Source organism: Mirounga angustirostris, unplaced genomic scaffold, assembly GCF_029215605.1.
Source record: "Mirounga angustirostris isolate CCGP_5_RB_7025 unplaced genomic scaffold, mMirAng1.0.hap1 SCAF_1, whole genome shotgun sequence".
NCBI lineage: Eukaryota > Metazoa > Chordata > Mammalia > Carnivora > Phocidae > Mirounga > Mirounga angustirostris.
The window spans coordinates 96008259-96033101 of NW_026991709.1; the positions used below are offsets into that span (position 1 = coordinate 96008259).

General features: G+C 34.0%; 1 protein-coding gene across 3 annotated transcripts in view; it reads left to right on the forward strand.

Moving 5' to 3' along the window:
• Positions 1-24567, forward strand: part of PDCD10 (programmed cell death 10) — a 48145-nt gene extending 23578 nt beyond the window's left edge. For 2 of the 3 annotated variants that reach the window (XM_045903438.3, XM_045903439.3), the window contains 6 exons: positions 3785-3838; positions 8809-8926; positions 9579-9705; positions 15417-15495; positions 15788-15870; positions 18651-24567. In XM_045903438.3, coding sequence (XP_045759394.1) covers positions 3785-3838; positions 8809-8926; positions 9579-9705; positions 15417-15495; positions 15788-15870; positions 18651-18732 — 543 coding nt within the window. In that variant the 3' untranslated portion in view covers positions 18733-24567. The remainder of the gene's footprint in view (positions 1-3784; positions 3839-8808; positions 8927-9578; positions 9706-15416; positions 15496-15787; positions 15871-18650) is intronic. The other variant, XM_064585742.1, reaches the window with a different exon arrangement.
• Positions 24568-24843: the final 276 nt, after the last annotated feature.

Consider the following 24843-nt stretch of genomic DNA (forward strand, 5'->3'; position numbering starts at 1 on the left):
GGGAGGGACCAGTGCAATAAATGGAGGGACCAATGCAATAAATGCACTCTCTATGGAATCACAATTATGTGTAAGCTTTTGAAATATTTTTATAAACATTCTAGAGAGTTAAATTTGACAAGTTGGTAGTTAATAGTGCTCTCAGAAGCTATCAAGAATAAATTACAGGAGGAGCTCACAAAACAGAGTAGGCAGAACGTGAGGTTGGGGTGAGAGCCCTGCTGTTAGGTCCACCCCAGCCTATTATTTCCTTCTAGCTGGGACTTCAGGAGGTACTTTCTTTACCTTTTTGGTGAAATGAGATTAGGTGCCCTGTTCTCTTGTGCTTATTCTCTTTTTGCCCTTTACTCTTTTACTGGTGACATGGAATTCCTAGATGGCTGAGGCCCGAGGAAAGCCTCTCCTTGTCCAGATATCCATTAATGCAAGGCGTAATCATATGTTCCCTCCTCCTCCTCTGAATTCAGAATCAATTACTACTAAGAAATGATTGAATTGTCTCTTTAAAGATAACCTGGCCAACAACTGTTACCTCAAAAGCTGAAAAAAATTACTGGACTAATTAGTGGAAGTATTGGAAACAAAATGGAAATTCTTGTCTGTTCTAAACTTACATAAAAACTTTACTCCCACATGTGTTACCCCTGAAGAAACCCGTAAGTTTGCAAATGGCCCAGGAAGGTGATTTTATTTTATTTTTATTTAAAGATTTTATTTATTTGACAGAGAGAGACACAGCGAGAGAGGGAACACAAGCAGGGGGAGTGGGAGAGGGAGAAGCAGGCTTCCCGCTGAGCAGGGAGCCCAATGCGGGGCTCGATCCCAGGACCCCGGGATCATGACCTGAGCCGAAGGCAGACGCTTAATAACTGAGCCACCCAGGTGCCCCACCAGGAAGGTGATTTTAAGAGTCTGTGTTCTTCAGGGACCAGTTCAGCTTTCACCGCCATAAAGACTTTTTTTTTTTCTACTTCAGTTGACAGTGATCCCATTAGTTTCCATGTAGCTGCTTACTTAAATTGATCTTTTGGGGTTCCAGGACTATAATCTATTTCTTTTATCTCTCACACTGACTTTCTTACACATGGGAGAAACTCAGGCATTTGTTAGTTCTTCAGTAGTTGAAGAGATTCAGTGAGAGAGTGGATGCCAGTGTGGGAAGGGTGAATTCAGGGAGGCAGGGTAGCATTAAGTGGCTTGTGCACAGGTTTTAGAGGCAGACAGATTTGTTATGAATCCTGCCTCTGTATGCACTAGCTCTTGAATATTGGATAAATTTATGCAAACTGAATTTCTGCCTCTGTAAAATAGAGATGATGATAGCTAGTTACAGATTGTGAGGATGAGATACTCTCTATGAAAATACATAACAAAATTCATTATAGGTGCTAAGTAAATGATAACTGTTATTAGGATACTGCCAGAACCTTATACTGTCATGAAAGGTAAGGTGAACGTGATTTTATCATCAAATCATCTATCACAAATGAAAGATCTAAAGGGGAAGCACTTTTTATTAGGGAAGATAAAAACATATCTTGCTAAGTATTACAGGCTGCAAATTATAAGTAGATTGAAGAACAATTTAGATAAATTTATGGTTGAGAGATTAAGTTCAATTCAAAAAGTAGATAGGTGCCTGTATGCCTGGTACTTCCTGGGTAGTGGGGATATCATATGAGTAATGAAGCCTAGTGGGTTTACTGCAAGATATGTGGGTATATAATGTATCCCAAAATGACTCCCTGCAGAGTTCTGTTTGAGGTGCTTCACAGCTCACAGATTTGATTTAGTATATGCCTGACCTTTCCCTTTCTTTTCTAAGACACATATATGTAAACTTAATCTAGAAATCTGATGTCTATCTTGGCTAATTTTATTAGTTCTTCACAGACTATTCTGGGCCTCCTTTATTTGCCTTGACCCTTTCACACACCAGCCAGGGCAGTACAGAATGAGTTAATGATGCAGATACTTGAAGGTACACATCTGACTCAGACCTTTGACTTCATGAAAGAGGTCGGAGTGTGGTGTAAGCCCAAATAAGGAAATGGTTCCTATCAGACTGGAAACATTCATCCTGTCTCTCTGCCTCTCCTTCCCTTACACAACAAGAACTTGAGATCAGAAGAGCTGTATTATTATTTTAATCTTAAATAGGATTCATTACAATTAAATGAATTCCATGGAAGAAGAGAATTTTTCATTTGTGGCAGCATATTTTCATTAATTTTATAAACTTACATAGTTGCTTTTTTGCTGTATTTGCCTACCTTGTCCTCTTGTGTTTTCCCTTTTATCTACTAAGGCAATGTTAGATTTTACTGGATTTGTAGAAGCCAAGTAAAAAACTGAGTTAAATGGCCTTTTATTTATTTTTGGAGATAAAGTGTTTATCTTGGCACATTTTGTTGCTTTTTTGCTGAAGGTGCGTAACTTGTAGGGAGATAAGGTTCTTGGCATTTCTGTCTTGTTTAGAAAATAAATTGATTTAATAAAGTGTAGGCCATTCCTTAGATATGTGTATGTGTATATATGTTGTTTATAAAGGAAAACTTACATTTATTTCCTCGAGGGATTGAAAGGAATATTTATTGCAAGATATGATATGTTCCTAAGATTTTTGTAAAAAGATTCCACTTGCATAAGAATCCTATAAAAGTTAACATTGTTTTTGAACATTTAATATTGTCCCCAATAAAAAATATATACATTGAGCTTTATTGAGTTAATTGGCCCAATCTTTAGGGACTAAAAAAATAGGAATTTAACTGAAGGTAGTTGTTTTAAGCCTAGCAGTTAACTTTTCAACAAATGGCATTATTTTTATGGAATTTTTTTTTTTTTTTTTTTGCTCACTGAAAAATGAATTCTGTAAAGTGTATAATAAGGACATGTGTCTTTCAAAATTGTAAACCTCACATATTTGATATTAAAATTAAAAGCTTTGGGATTGAACTTTTGGTTCAGTATTTTAGGTAACCTTTTTTTAATCTAGATAACATAGAGGACAGATGATCCACAGTCTTTATTTAGTATCAAACCTTTTGTCAGTGCTGTTTGCTAATTAATAGAATAGACTAATCTCAACTTAATCCCTGGCTGAGGGATTGTAAAATAATTAAAAAGGAGTAAGGTAATAAATACAAAAAATCTTAAATAATAGATGTTTTCTTGGTGTTGGTCATTTTCTATTCAGTGCACACCACATTTGCCATATACTTGCAACAGAGCATTGAGAGTTGATCTCGAACCTTATTTTCAGTAATTGAAGTAAATATGTTTATTCTTTCTATAGGGACTTGATATTATTTTGCATTCTGTGCTTATCTTAAATCTACTTTTAAGGTAGAGTGTGTTTTGTTTTTAAAAAGAAAAAGAATGAAGAACTCATACATCCTTTAATTTCTTATGGTTTCTAATGAAAATTTTAGATGACCTGTGTATTTCAAGAATTAAGGTAATTTAGAATAAATAGCAAGTGTATCTGAAGAGCTTTCCTGAACTTGTTCCCATCTTGTGTTTGTTCCCATCTTGACCAGTAGTGATGAGGCTAAAAATCTGAAGCCAGGTTACTATCCCTTGTTTTAGAAAGATGTATTTAACTATCTAAGTACAAAAGTTTACCCTCATTCTACACATACTGGATTTGTTTCCTAAAGGTCACAGTCATTTGTTGATCAAATGATGGATTTATCAGTGTTATTACTGTAGAATGGAATATCAGAAATGTGCTTTTTCTGAGGAAATTGATATTAATAGTGATTTAAAATTTATATTGCAGCTAGAACGAGTAAACCTGTCAGCAGCTCAGACACTGAGAGCAGCTTTCATTAAGGTGAGGTGCAAATAATTTGTTATGATGATTAAAATGTATGTTGTATGTAAATCTGAATACCATGTGATAATTGCCACTTTATTTCCTTTTAGTGAAAACCTCTTCAGCTGTCTCACGTCTGTTTTAGTGTACTCTGTAAAGCTTAAAACCTTTCCCAAAAGTGAATTGAAACAAATGCTGTTTCCTTAGCAATCATCTTTTTGTCATACTTTGTTTTGGAAACTGACTTCTTTGGAGTCTTTTCTCTTTAGCTTTAGAGTATATTTTTTAATTTATTTTTCTGTTATTTGACTTGATAAAAATTTTTGTAAAGTTATAACTCAAAAAGATGTTCTTCATATTGCTTAATTATAGAACATAAGTATAAAACAGTATTTTTGATGGGAAAACAAGACCTGTGTGTGGGTCAGATTAAGGGTACCTTACAAACATACATCTAAGTCACTCTGTCAGAGTGAACTTTTTTGTTGTCTCTAGACCTGCACTGTTTGATAAATACTAGCCACATGTTGCTAGTTCAAATTGAGTTGTACTCCAAGTGTAAAATACACACCAGATTTTGAATACTTAGTATAAGAAAAAGAATGTAAAATAACTCAGTAATAAGTATTTTATATTAATTATATGTTGAAATGATAATATTTTGGATGTACTTTTAAAATGATTTCACTTATTTCTTATTTTGTAACATGGCCATTAGAAAATTTAAAATTACAATGAATGATATTTGTTGCTTACGTTATATTTCTATTAGACAGTCCTATTCTATATATTAGGTGTATTCTTTCATGTAAAACTTTATCCATCCCCCTTCCTTTCCCAGTACATATCAGGGTACCCAAAACTTCAATATTATTTACTTATTGTGTGTTTGTTCCCATTAATATCTAAAATAACTTCTATTTCAGGTATTTTAATGTTTAAATCTAGAATAAATTTATAGTTAAGTTTTATTGGATTAGAACTATAAATCCATCAAGCTTAAGTTCTTTTTATGGCAAAGATTGTTTATTGATACCACTCTTAACTGCTAGGATAGATACTGTCACTAGACATCTCTCTTCATCACAAGAATTTACATTGTATATATTATATTAGAGCTATTTTGATGTTATTAATACTCTAAAATGCAGTGCTTGTGTATTCATACATAGTAGCTTAATTAAAATATGTTCTGACAAATCAGTGGGTTAATGAAGAGAAGGAATGAAGCAATATCATCAATTTTTTTTTTTTTTTCTTTTTTCTTTGAGCTTCAGTGTGGCTCTGGAATGGCATATTTGGTTATTAGGGAGGCATGATGGAAACTGTTTTAAACTGACTTGCTATTTTCTTTGTGGCCAAAGAAAGGAAGGAAAGGCGACCTATTGCACAATATAGTATTGATAAGGAAAAGTCAGTTTTTTAGCTTTTCTGATAGCAAGAACAGAGAGAAATTTCTCCTGTGGATCGTCATAAGGAGGACTCTGTCTGAAGTAGTAGATGGTATCTTCAATGTCATTTCTAAAAGAGATAAAATAACAAATTTCATTAAGCTTTTTCTTACAAATATCCTTACATATAATCTGATGTTTTAACACTAAAGTACATTTTAAAAGCAAATAGTATGTTTAAAGTATGTGCTTTGATAGATCTGGTTTAACATATGGATAAATTTTATTATCCATGGCACTCATTGTTAATTGGGCAAAGTGGAAGTTATTTGAGAGGAAAATAAATTAGTCAGTTTTGCATTGATTGATTTTTATTATCATATTTAATTTGTTAAATTTCAAATGTAATTAAAAGGGTATGCATTAAGAAGATGAAGATTTTTGTGTTTTTAAAACTACAACTTATTTGAAAAATTTAAGAGTCTCACCCAGGAGCGCCTGGGTGGCCCAGTCGGTTAAGCATCTGCCTTTGGCTCAGGTCATGATCCCGGGGTCCTGGGATCGAGCCTTGCATGGGGCTCCCTGCTCAGTGGGGAGTCTTCTTCTCCCTCTCCCTCTGCTTCTCCCCCCCTCCCCGTACTTTCTCTCGTTCTCAAAAAATAAAAAAATAAATGCCTCACCCACCCATATATCCCTATTAATATTCCCAAAATATATGTCCATATTTCCAGTTATTTGACCACAAGTGTCATTTATCAAGGTTTGATATTTTTATTATCACGAGAAAAGGGATTAAAATTGTTTTCCCCAAGATAAAATACTAATGAATATTATCTTTTAAGATGTCTATTCTCTTTGATTCTTTTCTCCTGTGGAAAGTTCTGATAGGTTGTGCTGTTGAGAATCACTGAATCATGAGAGTGGATGTTACTGCCTTTGGGGATAGTTTTCTTTCATAGTGGGATTCTTCATAAAAATTGGATCCCCACAGAATTCAAGGTTGTAATTCTGGGAGAAAACCTGAAGGTATAGGTAGTTAAAAGTCTCCGATTTAAGCACAGATCTATTTATTTTGTCAGTCAGAGACATTGGGTAAATTTCAGGCTTTTAAAATGAAAAGTAAGTAGCTTAAGGATTTCAGCCAGAAGATACTAAGACGGTTGTTCCTGAGCTAGGTACTGAGGCACCCTGGGGCCCCACAGCAAACTCAGAAGAGTGCTATGAGTTATTTTAAAACTTTAAAGGAACACAGTGATACTAAACATCTGACACTGTGTGAACTATGCTAGCTTGAGGTAGTTTGCAATTTCAACATACTAGATCGGGCTACATTCCTTGCAGTGATGTCATATTTTTGTAAAGTTGGAATTTTGGCCATTTCTGTGATAAAAAGTAAGTACTACAAGAAAATCAGTGTCCCAATAGGAAATGAGGATTGTAGGATCCAGTCTAATTCCAACATTTGAGAAATTGTGTAGTGCCCAACAGGTGAATGCATCTCATTAATAAGTAATCATGGTTATTTAAGAATGAAATAAAATGTTTTTCTTTCAATTTGTGTATTTTTAGAACCCCTAGGTTCTTAAGAGTTAGGACACGAGTACTTACGAGGTTATTTGAACCTAACTACTACATAGCCACTATTTTCTTAGCCCTAAGAACACTTGTGAACTGAGAAAGTTAGAGACCTCTGTAAGATTTCTAGAATGCTCTGGTTTTGGCAGTTTGGGGCTCCACACAACTTGGTGTTGAAAACTTTATTCTCAGGCTTTCAGCATTTAATGACTGTGGCAGTTTATTATAACTTAATCAGAGAGAGATTATTGTTCTGCTGGCATATTCTGTAAGCACATGGAGAGTACTCCCCTGCCTCGTAAGATGATGCATTATATAGGTAATTTAATGCTACTTAGAGAAAGAAGATAAACCACTTTATCAAATGCTGACTTATCTAAATAGTGTATATAGTTTTGTGGCAGGTCACCAAATTAATAATGTTGACACCATCTTAGCCCATGTTTGTACAACTTTTCCTTTAAAGGTAACCCTTGTTTTTTAAAAACAGATTCTATCTTAAATATATTCATGGAAGGAAAAATCAAAACAGGTTATAAAGGAAATGGAATTCAGTAGGATACACTTTATTGTTATTAATCATCTATCAAAATGATTTCCTTGAATAGCATATGACAGCAGTTAAAATGATCCCAGGATTGAGATAAACGTGAATATTTTCTTTTCCCATTCCATTCCGAAACCTTTCAGTTTCTGATACTTGAAGCCTAATGAGAAACAAGATACTTTAATGGACAGAGCAGTAGGAACAGGAAGAAACTGGATCTGCAGTGATACCAGAATGGAATTGAAAAGGCAGAGGTTAAATGTGCTTGACACATATGGAAGCAAATAGATTGCTGTCTGATTAGGATCATAAATTGTGTTTCTATTTGCTGTTTAATATTGGGCAAAAAAGATAGGAAATCATCAGCATAATGATTAAAACTGGCAGGCATCCTAAAAGAAACAAACTTAGAGTGTCAATACAAAATTTTTAAAAATAATAAAATGGGACAGAATTACTGGGGAAAACCCAAATCTGAAAATTAACTATGATAAACTCATAACTTTCTGTGTTCAGTCTTTTTTTTTTTTTTAAGATTTTTTTTTTTTTTTAATTTTATTTATTTGACATAGAGACAGAGAGAGAGGGAACACAAGCAGGGGGAGTAAGAGAGGGAGAAGCAGGCTTCCAGCTGAGCAGGGAGCCCGATGCGGGGCTTGATCCCAGGACGCTGGGATCATGACCTGAGCTGAAGGCAGACGCTTAACCATCTGGAGCCACCCAGGTGCCCTTCTGTGTTCAGTCTTGAGATGGCTAGAAGATTTTAGTGTCCTAGTGAGTGTAAGTAACGTAGAAGTAATGCAAACTCATCAGTGAAACAAGCTCAGGAGGTAGCAAAAGGATTAAATGATGTTCTGTAAATTATTCTTGCTACAAATATTCTTGCTACAAAAGGAAATATTCTTGCTACAGAAATAAAATAGGAAATGAAAATTATTACATGGAAAAGTAAAGGATTATATGGCTTAAATAAAACCTGCAAAAGAAATCCTGTCTTTTTGTTTCATTTTTGTTTTTCTTGACATTCTGTTCATTTAAAAGAATCTGCAAAGTACTGGTAAGATGAATTACAGCTTGATCCTCAAGTTGAAATATTAGCTAATGAAAAAAAGCTAAAAGTCCTTAGTATATTTAAACTACTGAACAGAGTAATTGATGGATTACCAAAATATATAAAAATCTTTATTTCTATTTTTGTTACTGGTTTGATTGCAAGTGAATGTAGAGGAGAAATAGGAAATGTTAAGTACTTTATGTTCAAATGGCAAATGGGACCATGGCTGTAATAAGTCACCGATGCATAAGCTCTGACAAAACATAAGTGAATGCTATCACCACACCTACTTTATAAATATTTCTGCTGTCATAAGTTGATTACTCTAAGAGGTTCCCAGCAGGTTCTAAACAATTAAGTTTTGACTTTAAAATGCTGATTAAGCTTCTGTATTTTAAAAATAGCTTTCTCTTTTTTATAGGCTGAAAAAGAAAATCCAGGACTTACACAAGACATCATTATGAAAATTTTAGAGAAAAAAAGTGTAGAAGTTAACTTCACAGAGTCCCTTCTTCGAATGGCAGCTGATGATGTAGAAGGTAGTCAGTCTTATTTAATTTTCTTACAGTTGTTGAAAAGCACTTCCTCCAAGTCTTTATTTGACAGATGGGTCTTCTGCCCCTCCCTTTTCTTACTGTTATTGTTATTATTGTGATGATAATGGGGCAGACATCTATATAAATTATTGTGTGTTTTTAAGTGAGATTTCAAGAATGTGCTGAAGATATTAGTAGGTTGTTTGGGTTTTGATATCATGAACTCATTACATATTCAATATAGATGTTGGTTATTAAGCTCTTCTTCCCCCTTGACAGATACATATTGTCATTATATTTGTTATGAATGTCATTACGTTAAGGTTTCCTTATGAAATACAGCTTCAGAGGCCTGGTAAATTTGATTGAGCCTGTCTTTTATTTATTTGTTTGTTTGTTTAAGATTTCACTGAATTTCCATTTATCCCAAATTGAAAATGTTTAGTCTTTCATCTTTTGATCCTTTACTTGGGAAGAGCCATAATATTATTTCTGAACTAAGTTGAACTTTAATGAATTCTGCCTTGCAACCTTGTCTTTCCTTTCCTTTCCCTGTCTCTTTTTCCTCCACCTCTTTAACCAACATTCGGAATTCGTAGACCTGAATTTGGCAGAGAGTTGCATGATGGTTTTTTTTATGTATTTATTTTATCAGAGTATATGATTGAACGACCAGAGCCAGAATTCCAGGACCTAAATGAAAAGGCACGAGCACTTAAGCAAATTCTCAGTAAGATCCCAGATGAGATCAATGACAGAGTGAGGTTTCTGCAGACAATCAAGTAAGCAACTTTTGGCTTTGGTTCTTCTTTTCTTGAAAGTACTTCAAAGGAACCACTCATTCTAGGTGTTTTATTTTGGTACGACATTAATACTAAATGGAAATTTTAATTTGAAATCAGACTTGAAATTTTTAAATGCTGCCTTTTGATTATTAACTCCTAAGCTGTGGTATTTGGCTTTAGAGTATGATAAAATTTTTTAGAATGTTCATATAAAAACAGTGAATGAAATGTACATAAATTGGAATGTAGTTAGAACTACAAAAAATAATGCAAAAATGTAAATGTCAGATTAAAGTAAATAGGGAAGTTGGGTAAATTATAGTATTGGTAACAAAGGATACCAGTATTGTTTTTGTTGCAGAAATGGCATAAGTTATTCGAATAAGTAATATACTCTTAGGCTTGAATAGCATTTTTAAGTATTGGCCAAATTGTAAACCTCCAAATCCTTACCTTTGGGATACAGGTTAAATAAGACCGAGATTACGCTTGGGGCCAGAAGGCTGACTGGTGAGCAGCAGCAAGATGGGTCATCCTTGAGCAGTGGCTCTCAAACCAGGGGCACTCTCCTCAGGGGTTAAGAGGGTGGGAGAATCAGGGGAAAATCCAAACAGAATTTCTGGATGAGTAAACAGTTTCAATTTTCTTCAGCCCCACTGGATATACTATGAAGAAAATTGGGAATAATTAGAGCTGCACTATCAATGCAACCTTTTGGTGAAACCACAAGTAAAAATTGCTGAAAAGGAAAGATTTAGCACAGGTTTTGTTGTTGTTTTCTGAAAGAGGCCGCATCATCATACTTCGTATCTTGAAAGAATGGAAAGAGGTTCGCTTGTAGTAAATATTAACATTCATCTCTTGGAAACAGTATTTTTTGTAATTCCCATTGCAAAATGTTATTTTAGCTAGTTTGGGCACCTATTTTGAGTGGTATAGGGGGCAGAGTATCCCATCTTAGAAAGTAGTGGTTTATGATGGGTACGCAACCCAGCTATTAAGGAGTCTCTTTTGGGTCTTCTAATTGAGAACCTGAAAATATGAAAAAGATTTTTCATTGCCTAGCTAAAATTCATGTCACAGGGAACAAATCCTGAGGTAAATATTTTACCTTTATAGGAAAGCCTCAACTTCCTTTAACTATTTTTAATGTGTGAAAAAGGAAGATAGTCAACTGTTTTAATGGTTTTTTATTTTTAGTCTAATATAAAGTAAACTTGTTTAGCTCATAAAAGGATAAATTGCCAGTTACGTGAAGCACAGTTGTTTAAGCAACTTATTTTTAGAATTTTCAAATACTTTAATAAAATTTTAATTTGTTTTGATGATCATATATTTGATTATGATCTGTGGGGCATTTCTATGAAGATCTGACATTTTAAAAATAATATTTTCAGCAAATTTTGCCTCGGGTCATTGAAGGAGAGGTTTATTGAATCAGTGCCATCTTAATAATAGTAGTCACTTATTAGAATTACGTTCTCAGGGCTCTTTTAAGCATTTTACATATATTAACTTATTATAACACTGCTATAACAGGTGAAGAAATTAAGTAACTTTTCCAAGGTCACAGAGCTGGTAAACTGATAGATCTGGGTTCGAACCCAGGCAGATGCACTCCATTGTCTTCTCTGCTGCTTCCCAATCTGAGATGAATAATGCTGGTCTAACTTGGTAATTGAAAAAAGTTTTAGCTATCTGGAAGAGGTGTGATAAAGGATATCTTAATATAGAATGCCAGTAGGTAAGAGAGAGAAGAATGTTGTGGTTGAAGCTGGGGTAGGTGTGGTAGGCCCAGAGCCCTCATCCTGCTACTTTGACACCATCTTACCCCTTTGAGGGAGTCCCCAAGGCATCTCTGCTAAACCCATTGTGGCTTTAAGAGAGATATATTTGAAAAACACTGTATAAACAGCCACATTTTAATCATAGGGAAGTTGAGGTCAGGAGCCTAAGAATCTTATCCATAGTCATTGACAGAGGCTGAATTAAGGGCTTTTCTCTCATTTATGGGGCAGTAGTAATATTTCAGTTCTGTTTTCTGGAGTGTACTCCGCACAACTGAATTAAGAGTATTGGCAATTAAAATTTATTTCTTAACCATTTTAGGAGGTATAATTGGCCCTGGAAAGTTTGTTGATAATATATGAGACCATGTATAAATTAACATAGATAGGTGAGGTGTGATTATTTGTATCACAGATATATACTCACACATTTTGATACATATTGTCTCCATAGTTAGTTGTTTAACAAATTAGTGGATAAAATTGCACCAAAATAAAAAATGGCTTATCCTTCAGGCACAACGTACTGTGCAGTTACTGTTTTTTCTTTAAAATATTTTACTTTTTCATACTTAAGGTAATTATCTTCTTCATTTATTTTAGCAGTATTTTCAAGAAACATGTATAAGATACTTACTATCCAAGTACTATATGTGATTTCATAGGTTATATTAAGTAGAAGGAAGATTCCCATCAGCTAACAAATATCCAGGTATTTGTGTGTATGTTAGCAGACCTAGGTTTGAATTTCCATTTCCACATTTAGCTGTGTGACCTTGGATAAGTTGCTTAGCTTCTGTTTTTCTAGTTTCTGCCTATAAAGATGAGGGTAACAGTTTTAAGAATTGAGAGAAAGGACATACACAAACATACATAAAGTGGCTCACACAGAACCCAGTATGTGCTCACAGCACATACTAGCTTTGTGAAATAAGGGTATTTTTCCCCCACTTTTCTCTGTGGGGTTGATTAGGAAAAATGATCCAGCAAATAAATATCTTAAAAGTTCTTTTGAGGGGCGCCTGGGTGGCTCAGTCGTTAAGCGGCTGCCTTCAGCTCAGGTCATGATCTCAGGGTCCTGGGATCGAGCCCCACATCGGGCTCCCTGCTCCGCAGGAAGCCTGCTTCTCCCTCTCCCACTCGCCCTGCTTGTGTTCCCTCTCTAGCGGTCTCTGTCAAATAAATAAATAAAATCTTAAAAAAAAAAAAAAGTTCTTTTGATTAATGAATGTTTCTGTTTGACTACATTTAAGCTTATGCAAATATTTAATAAATTTAATTGCATAGGGTTTTTTTTAGGTCTGATACATTCTAACGGATGACTAGTAGAGACTTGTGACTTAATAAACCAGAAAGCCATGCATTTATCTGTTTACTATGTATTTGCATATTCATGCGCTAAAATTCACCAGAGTTTGGTTTTCCTGATGGCTGCAGAGTAGCTTTTCCAGAGATGTCCAGTCTAGACCTAACTAAACCCACAGCATAGGAATTTTCTTCCTTTAGAATGTTCACATAAATATGTTATATAAATTTGAGTTACATGATTAGAAAGTCTACTATTGCAATTTTTTTATAAGATGTATGTTTATAGTTCCTCTGATGCCTGTCGTCTTCTCTTTTGAGTGTATGTTTCCCCAAAGTGTATGCCTCACTAAAAGCTGCAAACTGCTAAAATTCTGTCCTACTATATGTCCCTTGTCAGAGAATCACTTAATTCCAGACTGTTTGTAATTACACTGTAGTTATTTTCTTTAATTCTTGATCTGTTTAATTGTCTGAAGTATTTTTTAGTGCTGATTATTTTCTCTTGTAGGAAACAAACCCTTAGTTACTAATATAATTTAGCTTCCCTGGTGCAAACCCTAGCACCTTAAATGAAAATACCGTTCTGTGTACATACAGATGATGTAATATTTGATATAAATTGCCACAGATTGTTTTTAGAGAAGGCCAGGCCTGGGGATAAACAGCCTGGGTCATTCTATAGAGTTCTTTATAAAGTTCTGTGGCTAGTGATAGATCAAACCTTAGTTCTAGGCTCTAGGTTTCCAAACACGGGTTTCCACATTTGGTTCATCAGCAGAATCACCTGGGGGGCTTATTTTTTAAGTTTTCTTTTAAAGTACAGATTCCCAATACTCATTAGTAAGTCTGTGGTACCTTTCAGAAAACCCTTTTTTTTTTCCTTACAGGTGAGTGAGAACTCACTGCTCGTTTGACCTATGGAATCTAGCCATTATCATTGTATATGGAGCATATGTTCATCTTGTCGATTAGCCCTGAAAGCACATTTTTATAATTCCCCCTTTTAAAGCAGAATATTAAAGTATTCTACAAAGTAGTTGTGTATAAACACCTCCGTGTTTGATCACTGTAGTTTGCTTCATTATGTTCTGCTTTAAATGGGCTCATTGTGGGTTTGAAGTAACTTCCAAATATTTGTTGAAATTGTAATTTTTCTCATGTCATGGTCATATGACATTTTATTAAGCAGTGGTTTACGCACATAACAGCAATACAGGAGTCAACTTACTTGAAACCATAAATGAAAGGAACAGTTATGTAAGTTAAAACTGCTGTTCCTAAACTAGAGGCAAAAAGAGAAAAAAAAAAAAATGAGTGGACGGATACCATTTCCAGGTATTCATTCATTGTCCTATTTGAATCTAATATTTTAATTTTCAGCCCAATACCAGTGTTTGACATACAGGAGGTAATAAGTAATTATTTATTAAAGTATTTAATACAAATATCACTACTATTTCGAATAGGCTAACGTACTTTTTTTGTACTCAAATACTGTATACTTGTAATTCTTAGACATCCTACATGCTTATTTACTAGGAAAATGCTGTGAAACACACACATATAATCTGGATACAGAGCTTTTTGTGTTTTTTTTCTTTAGTAAAGCTGAAATGTTTTAGGTATGAAATAGCTGAAATCTGACATTTGTGATTAAAAAGTAATGAAAGATGTTTGGGATGGTTTAGATTTATGTCCTAATAATTCATATCTTCACACTTGCATTGCATTTGCACAGCAGAAGTTTAAGTTCAGTTTGGCAAAAAAAAAATTGTTATGCAGTTAGAAGATGAAAGTTGAAAAAAGCATAGATAGAAAAGACAAGAAAAGTTTAGGAAAAAAAAATGGTTAATGGATAGGAAGAACAGTCAACTCATGAGAACTATTGATTTCTTCTCTTTATCTGCTTAAAAGGGGAGGAAGGTGTTGATGCATATATAGTCCAAGGATAATTGCTGAAAGGTTAAGGTAGAAAAATATTCTGATACTGTCTCTCTCAGGAATTTAAATATATTTTCCAAAGGAAATAATGATAGCAAAGTTTTTGGAAGAGGGGTATAGGCAGTTGTTAGAAGGTAGATGTGTCTTAGAAGAGCTATGTAGGTATGTAACTTGAAGTGCTGATAAATACAGAAGTGTGGTACACGTAATAGTAAAATTTTATGTAATTGTTCATGACATAGCAAATGTAGAGAATATACTAGCTTGAATTCATCAAAGGAAGGAAAAATCATAACTGGAAAAGATGAGAAGCAGAGGTAATTCTTATAATACATTTGAGTAAGTAGTGCTGAGTGAAATGTTACTGATTTGGGAAGATTGAAATTAGTTATAGAACGTTTGGTCAGCCTGCAAGAGAAGTCAGGATCATAAAAGGGTACAGGCTAAAATCCATCCAACCAACAAGTCAGATGTTTGGGCTTGATGCAGTGTTAATGTGATAATTACAGTGTGATTAGTAATCCTTAAAAAATATATATATATCTATAGATATATATTTATATATATATATCTATAGATATATATACCCACATCTATCTATATATATATAAAATAACACACCCCTCTTCCAAATATAACTGATCTTAAGATTCTTTTTTCCTTATCCAACAGGGATATAGCTAGTGCAATAAAAGAACTTCTTGATACAGTGAATAATGTCTTCAAGAAGTATCAGTACCAGAACCGCAGGGTAAGTTTAGTAGAAGCCTTATATGAGCTGCCACCCTAGATGTTGATTTACACTTAGTTTTATTGAATTAAATACTAAGATGGTTTGATTATTGAAAATAGTTTTGTATCATTAACCACTGGTTTTGTCCTTGAATTAAAATATGTTTAAGTAAATACTTCTAAAAATTCCAATTTGTAATATATAAAGTCCATCCTATATTCTATATAATCTCTTGTCTTTGATTTTGGCTTTTCTGTTATTTCTCTTTTCTTATTTAATATTTTTTTCTTACTCTGTTTGATGTCTGTAGGCACTTGAACACCAAAAGAAAGAATTTGTAAAGTACTCCAAAAGCTTCAGTGATACTCTGAAAACCTATTTTAAAGATGGCAAGTAAGTAGTGTCATTTATTATCCTTTTTTAAAAAAATTAAATTATGTGGTTTTATACAATACTAAAACCGTATAAATTAAGCCCTTTTACTATATTGTTCATACTCAAGTTAGCTAGTAACTAAGATAGACTGTTGGTTGATAATCTAGCCATAACTAGTCTAGAGCAGAAGTTGGCAGAATTTTTCTGAAATAGGCCTCATGGCAAATATTTCGGGTCCACCTATAGGTGGGCTTGTCAGAACTACCTACTTCACCTCTGCTGTGGTGTTGTGGTGCAAAAGCAGTCATAGTATGGAAACAAGTAGCATTATGGCCGTGTTCTAATAAAACTTGATTTATAGACACTGAAATTTGAATTTTATTTTATTTTCACCTGTTACATAATACTCCTTTTTTTTGGTCATTTAAAAATATGAAAGTATTCTTAGCCTGCAGGCTGTACAGAAACCTGGGAAGTGAGATTTGGCTTACTGGCCTACTTCACCAGCCCCTGAAGCTGTGGTTCTCAAACTTTAGGATCATCAGAATCACCTGGAGGGCTTATACATGTAAATGTAATTGCTTTTGGAGTTCCCCTCCCTCCATTCTATAGGTCTAGGGTGGACCCAAGAATTTGCATTTCTCTTTTTTTTAATTTGAAAGAGGGAGAGAGAACATGCGAACTGGGGGAGGGGCAGAGGGAAGGAATCTCACGCAAACTGCCTGTGGAACTCATTTCGGGGCTGGATCTCACGACCCTGAGATCATGACCTGAGCCAAAATCAAGAGTCAGGATACTCAACCAACAGAGCCACCCAGGTGCCCAAAGAATTTGCATTTCTAAGAAGTTTTCAGATAATACTGATACTGCCAGGTCTGTTGAGAACTGAAAGTTAAAGCAATGGTTCTCAATCCCATTTGCATATTAGAATCGCTTTGGTTCAGTTTTTTAAAATTCCAGTGCTTTGGTCCCAGCTTCAGGGGTTCTGATTCAGGTAGCTTGGAGTGGGACCAGGATTTAATAAGTCTTTTATAAAAAGTGTTCCAGGTGATTTAGAAGTACTACAAAGGTTGTGACCCATTCTGGAAGGAGGGAGGCTTTCACTGTTGTTCTGTAAGATAAGTAGTATACTAAAAAGGTAAATTGGATGTTGTTTTTAAGTTTAGGCATACAGTTATCTATAGAACACTCCAGAAAACCAAAAAATTTATGTGTTTTTACATATACATTTTACACATGTACATATACTGTATAAGCTGATGGAGGGGCCGTGTCTTCTGTAGCATTGTACCTTATAGAGAGCTCTTTGTATCTCAAGTAGAATACTAGAAATTTTGTGAACAAGACCATTTTCTGACAGTGCTTAGGGTCAGAAAAACAATCTAAATAGTGATTATTTCATGTATCATTGGCAGGGACCTCTAACATTTATCCTACCATTGAAGTTTAAAGATCCCTATATCCATGTCAAACATTACAATATTATTATAATATAAAAATACATTAGAATGGTCTGTTAATTTTCATTTGTTTTTAACAGTTCAAATAGGTTGAAATCTTTACAGTTCTTTACATTTATATTATGAATTAAAGATATTGAGGTACATTTTATTAATGATTTTTGTTACTGTTCAGATAGTCTAGGGGAAATGCTCCTTGATGACTTAGTTTAATAAGCTTACAGGTGTGTTCTGAAAATAAACTTATATCTGTTTTTTCTTGGTCTCCACTGCTAAGCCAAAATAACCAAAACACATCAAAAGAATAATTTACATGATGGGATCATTATTTCTGATTCTAATTAAGAACTATTGTGAAATAAGCACATAGAAAGGTAGAAATTCCTTTAGAGCCTAATTTTCATTAATCTGAAGTTATGTACGCTTCATATGGATTACTGAGGCTCCCTGCTTTTTCTTCATTCAGTAGCTTCTTTATTTGTATATGAATAATGTGCCATTATTTTTGGTTTTAGTTTTGTATCTGTTTTCTTGAAACTGAAAACTGTTAATAGAGCCTGTTCTTTGAGCCATCTTCCAGTAAGGGTATGAATTTGCATTGATGCAACTAATTATTTCTGGTCCCTCTTTTTTGAGAAATGTCTAGGATGAAGATACAAGTTTTAGCTATGATATTGAGAAACTGATAAGACCACACAGTGGGACTAGGGCATCAGTTCTTTGTTCCAGTCACATGAAGATGGGCTGATAAGGAGAAATGTGTGCAGCACAAAGTAATTTTTAAGAATTTTTATATACTGTCAGCTCTTAAATATTGAAACCACATGATTATTTTGTTTTAATAGATTTATTCTAAAAGTAGTTTAGAATTCTCATAGTTTTTGTTTTGTTTTTTGTTTGTTTTTGAAAGAAGGTAAGAGAGATATGTCCATTGAAGGAGAGATTTTGAGGCTGAGTATAATACTGGCACAGATATTATTTTGGTAACTTATATGAAACCAGAGCTGGAGACTACATTTGAATCCTCTTTGGCCAGTTACTTGTTCAACCTCAGGAAATCCGGTTGTTGAGGCGCCACCTATCATTAGCAGCCCACCAACACCTTATTGCCAGCTGGAACCACTAGGGGGCAGTAATTCCTAGATAGTTTCAAATGATGCAGGACCATTCAATTCCAAGCTGGTGTAAAACATGATCCTTAGTACTAACTTGCCTCTTTTTTTTTTCCCTAAATTGATTTCATTGCTACTGTTAGTGGATGGCATCAAGTATAAATATTTTTAAAGGATGATTTTTTTTTTGATAAAATTAATGCCTTTTTTTTTTTTTTTTTAACAGGGCAATAAATGTGTTCATAAGTGCCAACCGACTAATTCATCAAACCAACTTGATACTTCAGACCTTCAAAACTGTGGCCTGAAAGTTGTATATGTTAAGAGATGTATTTCTCAGTGGCAGTATTGGACTGCCTTTATCTGTAAATTTTAAAGTTTGACTGTATAAATTATCAGTCCCTCCTGAAGGGATCTAATCCAGGATGTTGAATGGGATTATTGCCATCTTACACCATATTTTTGTAAAATGTAGCTTAATCATAATCTCACACTGAAGATTTTGCATCACTTTTGCTATTATCATTCTTTTAAGAATTATAAGCCAAAAGAATTTACGCCTTAATGTGTCATTATATAACATTCCTTAAAAGAATTGTAAATATTGGTGTTTGTTTGACATTTTAACTTGAAAGCGATATGCTGCAAGATAATGTATTTAACAATATTTGGTGGCAAATATTCAATAAATAGTTTACATCTGTTAAACATTTCTTTACTTGAAAAAATACATATATATATATATATATGAATATATATATATGATCAGAAGACCAAGATGACTTGGTGTAATGTCTAAAGAACTAACGGGAGCTTACTAGCAGTTTATCAGATAATAAAGCAACAAGAATTCTATTTTTTGGTCCTTAATCACTCTGGGCAAAAGGTAGTCAATGGAAATATTTTTGTTAGTTAATATATATGAGGTACTGAATATTTTTGCAGCCTGTTTTAAGAGACTTATGAGAAAGAAATGGCAATTTATAGTGTCTTCACACTCTAATGTCACTTTTTCAACTCTATGACAATGTAAAATTAAGGTTTTCTGGTATGCTGGGCCCTAATAAGCTTTGTACCTTTTTTCCAAAAATAGCCACAACTAATAGTAATTTGAAGCTATACCAGTGCTAGTTGGTTTGAAATTGTCATGAGTGTTATAACTGTTATACACACTCTTTAAATATATAGAGCTTTGTTTCACCATAGAGAAGTTTTAAGGAAATTATGTATCAAGTGATCATGTTAAGTGGTTTCATTTTTCAATTATAAAATAAAGGGAAAATCAGGATTTGTTTATCTTTTATAAAGATTTTAAATGTTAAACTAAATTTCTGTTTGGCAATATACACTTCTTTGCTATAATGCAATTTAGTTATTTTTAAACTTTTTTCTTTATTTTTAAAAACAGATTTTTAAGGAATTACTGTCAATGGCAGTATAAAAGGAAATTGTCCTATTAGATGTGAACAGGAAATATATGGAAAGAAGCAAAAAAAAAAAAAACAATAGACAATTGGGTGAAATCTCATAATTTATGGACATTTTGCTGAGTTGATTTTTTTTTTTTTTTCCAAAATACACAGCTGGTAAAACAAATGGAATTGGTGATTTTAATACAGTTTATTTTTTATATGAATTATTCATTCTTGGAAATAGATGGTTGTTTGCAAAATAGACTTGTGAATATATGAAGAAAAAATACACTGTTTTATCTTTTTCTGAGCAGCAAACTTTTCTAATACAGACTAATACTATCTTCCCTCCAATTGTCTTGACCTCTTTAACAGAACTCACCAGTTAACCAGCCATTCCCCAAGTCATCTGTTTTTATGAGCCATCTATCTTTCTATTTCACTGTCCAGTATCTCTGGCTTCTGTTTTCATGAAGTTTATCGGAAAGTTTACTCAGAAGGAAGGTTTGTTCTCAGGATAATGCTGTTTCTTACATAATCCTAATGGGGGGCATGTTTTGATCAATGAGGAAAAGGCTAATATGGCCCCAGTCAGATTCATCTCCAGAGAACAGAAAGAAAAAGGAGAGATTTGTTGAGCACCCTTCTCTGTGTCAAGTGCTATTTTAGATACATTAATTTAATTCTCTTAACAGTCCCATGATTAAACTATCTGTCTTGCAAGTGAGGAAACTGGCTACAAAGCTGGTAACTTCTGGCACCAGGATTTGAATTCAGTGTTTGCCTCCATGCTCTTTCCACTGATCTGTACTTCATCCATTGCTGAAAACACACCTTGTTTAGAATACTAATTCCCTAATACCAAACTGACAAAGCTCCCCTTGTCCACAGGGAAATGAGAAAAATTAGGATAATGTGATAAGTTTTTTTTCTTAAATATGAATTTATGCATTTTAAAGGACCATTCTTTTTTTGGGTATGACTACTATGTTTTGCATATTTAAAATGCCCCTCCTCACACTTTTCTTTTTTTAAACAAAATGACATAATGGTCAGTGGTAGTTTTTTTTTTTTTTAATGATTGCAGTTTAATAGCCTTGTTAGCAAAACATGAGGTTCACAGCCCAGTATCAGTTCCTCCTAATTGTTTTTTTTTAACTTTCTACATGGAAATGATTTAAAATTTACCAAAAATTGGCAAAATTAAGAATAATACAAAGAACATCAGTACATCTTTTACCCAGATTCCCCTATTGTTTAAACCTTACCATTTTGTTTTTATCATTTGGTGGTTCGTTTGCCCTCAAATCCCCTCTACTCTGGGATCATTTCCATGTCCCCCTTTGTCTTTTATGGCATTGATATGACATTTTTGGAGAATGCAGTCTTTTTGTCCCCCTCCCCCTCCCCAATAGAATGTCCCTCATTTGGGGCTTCTGCATTAGGTTCAGGTTATGCATTCTCAGAATACTCCATCGGTGATACTGTCATCAAAGCATCACAGCTGGGGGCACAAGGTGTCCATCTGCTCCTCATTGGTGATGTTAATTTTGGTCACCTGGGCAAGGTGTTTTTCAGTTTCTCCAATATATAGTTATTGTTTTTTTACCTTGTGTCTAATAATCTGAAGAAGACTCTCTTAAGTCCATGCTATAACCAGAATTTAGTAGCCTTTGGTGATTTTTGCTTATCAGTCTTTGCTAGTTTCAAAATGCTGATTTTTCTAACTCCAGCGTTCCGTCCTCGTCTACCATTTGGCACTCAGCATTCTACTGTTAGCAGGAACCCTTTCTCCCCCAGCCATCCATTCGTTCATCTATACCTATGCGTGTATGGTTTTATATTTACTATTGTTTTGGACTCTTGGTTGTCTGTTTTTTCAGTGGCTTATAATTCATTACTTACTTTGGTGCTTAAATTGTCTTAAATTTGCTCAGTAGGAGCTCCTTCAATCTGGCTCCTATATCCCTGTGACATCGTTTTAGTCTTATTTATTTATTTATTTATTTTAGGACATTCTCTTAAATAAAAGATGTTCCAGAATCTGGAATCAGCAATTTCTCCAAGAAACCCTGGGGAATGACATTAGACACATAGCTCTGGTTGCTGGGTGTCATCTTCTAGGCCTATTCAGCAGACAGAATTAGGAAATGTGCATGTACAACCGTAAACACAAATATGCATGTGCCATGTACATTTTAATGTGCTTATATACACATTGTGTTTGATTTCAGAAATCATGAGTTCACACTAATACCTCCAATTTCTATCCATCCTCAGGGGTCTTGTCTTGACTTCCCCATTCCATATTTCTATGTCTCTGTTTTTTCAGAATTCTGGCACAAGTCAGTTTATTCACTTGGTCCATCCTGTAGTACATCTGAAATAGTTCTTAGAATTGCTTTTGCCCATGTCACTGTAAAAAAACACTTAAAAGCTTGTTTGCAGTTCTCTCCCTACCTGTACTCTGCCCAATAATAAGGATATATAATTACATTCTGTGTTCATAAATTACTTGGGTTAATTCTTTTTTCTCTCACTGTGATTATGTTATTTATTTGAAATAAATTGGATTCATTTGTTTCAGTTTTTTTCCAAGTTTAAGGTCCCCCCTACACACATACTTCACATCCTTGTTGATTTAATTTTTAAAAATACATGGAATGCTAACATGTTTCTAAAAATCATAACTATACCAAAGGTTTACTGAGAAGTGTTACTCTCTCATATCCCTTCTGCATTCCCCAGCCCCTTCTTGGGTATCCAACTTCACTGTTCCCCGCCCCCCATGTTTCTTTTCTTTATGAAGAAACGTAATGAAGGTGTTTTCTTATCTCCACCCCCCCCTTTCTTACAGTAAAGGTAGCATACATATAGAGAGAGAACCTTTTTGCCCAGGCCTGTAAGTTTCTCGGGATGGGACTTTCAGTGCTAAAACTGGGAGAGTCGGGCAAACTGGGAGGGCTGGCCACTCCATAAACTTGCTTTCTTAAAAAAAATAAACTCATTGGTGCATATTGTACATATTACAAAATTCACATATATATCCTTAAAATAACTTTATTGAGGTATAATTTCACAAAATTCACTCATTTTAAAAAGTTGTGCAACCTGACCAAAATCCAGTTTTAGAACATGTTCATCATTCCAGTAAACTTTCTCATGCCTGGTTCCCACCACTCCCTGCCCCCTCCCCTGTTCCAGGCAACCACTAGTTACTTTCTGTCTCCATAGATTTTCCTTTCCTGGATATTTCATATAAATAGAAATCATACAATATTATCTCTTGAGTCTGGCTTCTTTTACTTAGTATGTTTTTATGTTCATCCATGTCATTGCATATGTCAGCATTTCTGTCAGTATTCTTATTGCTAAATAGTATTCCATTATATGAATTCCTGTTTTATTTATTCATTTAATAGTCAATGGACAATTGAGTTGCTTCCTTTTTGGCCCTGATGCATAATGCTGCTAAGATCATTCATGTGCAAGTCTTTCTGTTGCCATGGGTTTTCATTTCTTTTGGGTAAATACCTAAGAGTGGAATTGTTGGGTTGTGTGATTAATTTGTATTTAACTTTTTAAGAAACTGTCATACTGTTTTCCAAGTGACTGTACCACTTTACATTGCCACCAGCAATATATGAGGGTTCCTGTTTCTCCACATCCTCTCTAACATTTGTTAATGACTTTTTATTATAGATGTTCTTATAGATACAAAGTGGTAGTTCATGGTTTAAATTTGCATTTCCCTAATGACAAAGTTGAGCATCTTTTCATGTGCTTATTAGCTATTTCACATAATGCTCTTACGGATTTTGCTTTTTTCACTTAGCATCTCCAGAAGTCACTTGTATTTTTCATAGAGATTTCTCTTTCTCTCTCTCCTCTCCTTCCCTCCCTCCCTCCCTCTCTCTCTGTTGTGGCCTAGCATTCCACTGTGTGGACGTACATAGTTTATACAATCAATCTGCTATACTTGGGCATTCAAGTAGTTCAGTGTTTTGCAAAATTACAGATAATGTTACAACAAATGATCTTACATATTTATGTTTGAAGTATACCTTCAGGGTGGATTCCCAGAAGTGGGATTACTAAGTGAAAAGACATATGCATATGTACTTTTATTACATATTGCCAGTACTTTTCCATAAAGGTTGTGGTAATTCACATTCCACCAGGAATGTATGAAACTTTCTGTTTCCCCAAAACTTCAGTATGTTGTCAAGCTTTTGAATTTTTGCTAATCTGATGGGTGAGAAATGGTATCTCATTATAGCTTTAATTTGCATTCCTCTCACAATGAGTGAAGTTAAATATCTTTCATGTTTAAGGACCATTTTTATATCTTTTTTCATGATTTTGAATTTGCTCATGCTTTTTTTTAATCATGCAAACTTTTTTTTTTTTTTTTTAATGTAGACAAATTTAACAATTCCTCCATGAAACCATCTGGGCTTGGTGCTTTTTTGTGGAGTAATTCTTTGGTAACTGTATTTCTCATATGCAGATTGTTTTTGTAAGCTTTCTATCTTTACAGGAATCAGTTTATTAAACCATATTTTTCTAAGAAAGTATTCTGTAGGTTTTCAGATATATTTCATTTGAAGTGGCATCCTTCATGTTTAAAATTTTTTTCTCTGTATCAATAGCTCTTTGTTATTTCTTGTTCTGTATATATGCACTTTCTCCCCTTTATTTTCTTTATTAAACTAGAAAATATTTTGTCTATGTTGTTTTCATTTTTCCAGGACTCTGTGCATTAATTTGACCAACTGTTTTTATGTTCTCTCCCTCTTTAGTGTTGATTTTTAAAATTTTTTAATTTCTGCTCTTGTATTTATTAATTTTTTCCTTGGGTTTTGTTTTACCTTGATATTTCCCTAGCTCTTTCAGTTGGGAATGTAACTAATTTTTATTTTTTATTGATACAGGTATTTAGTGCTATGAAATTTTCTCTGATCACTGCTTAGAATGTAATCCTACAGATGTACTTATTATTATTTT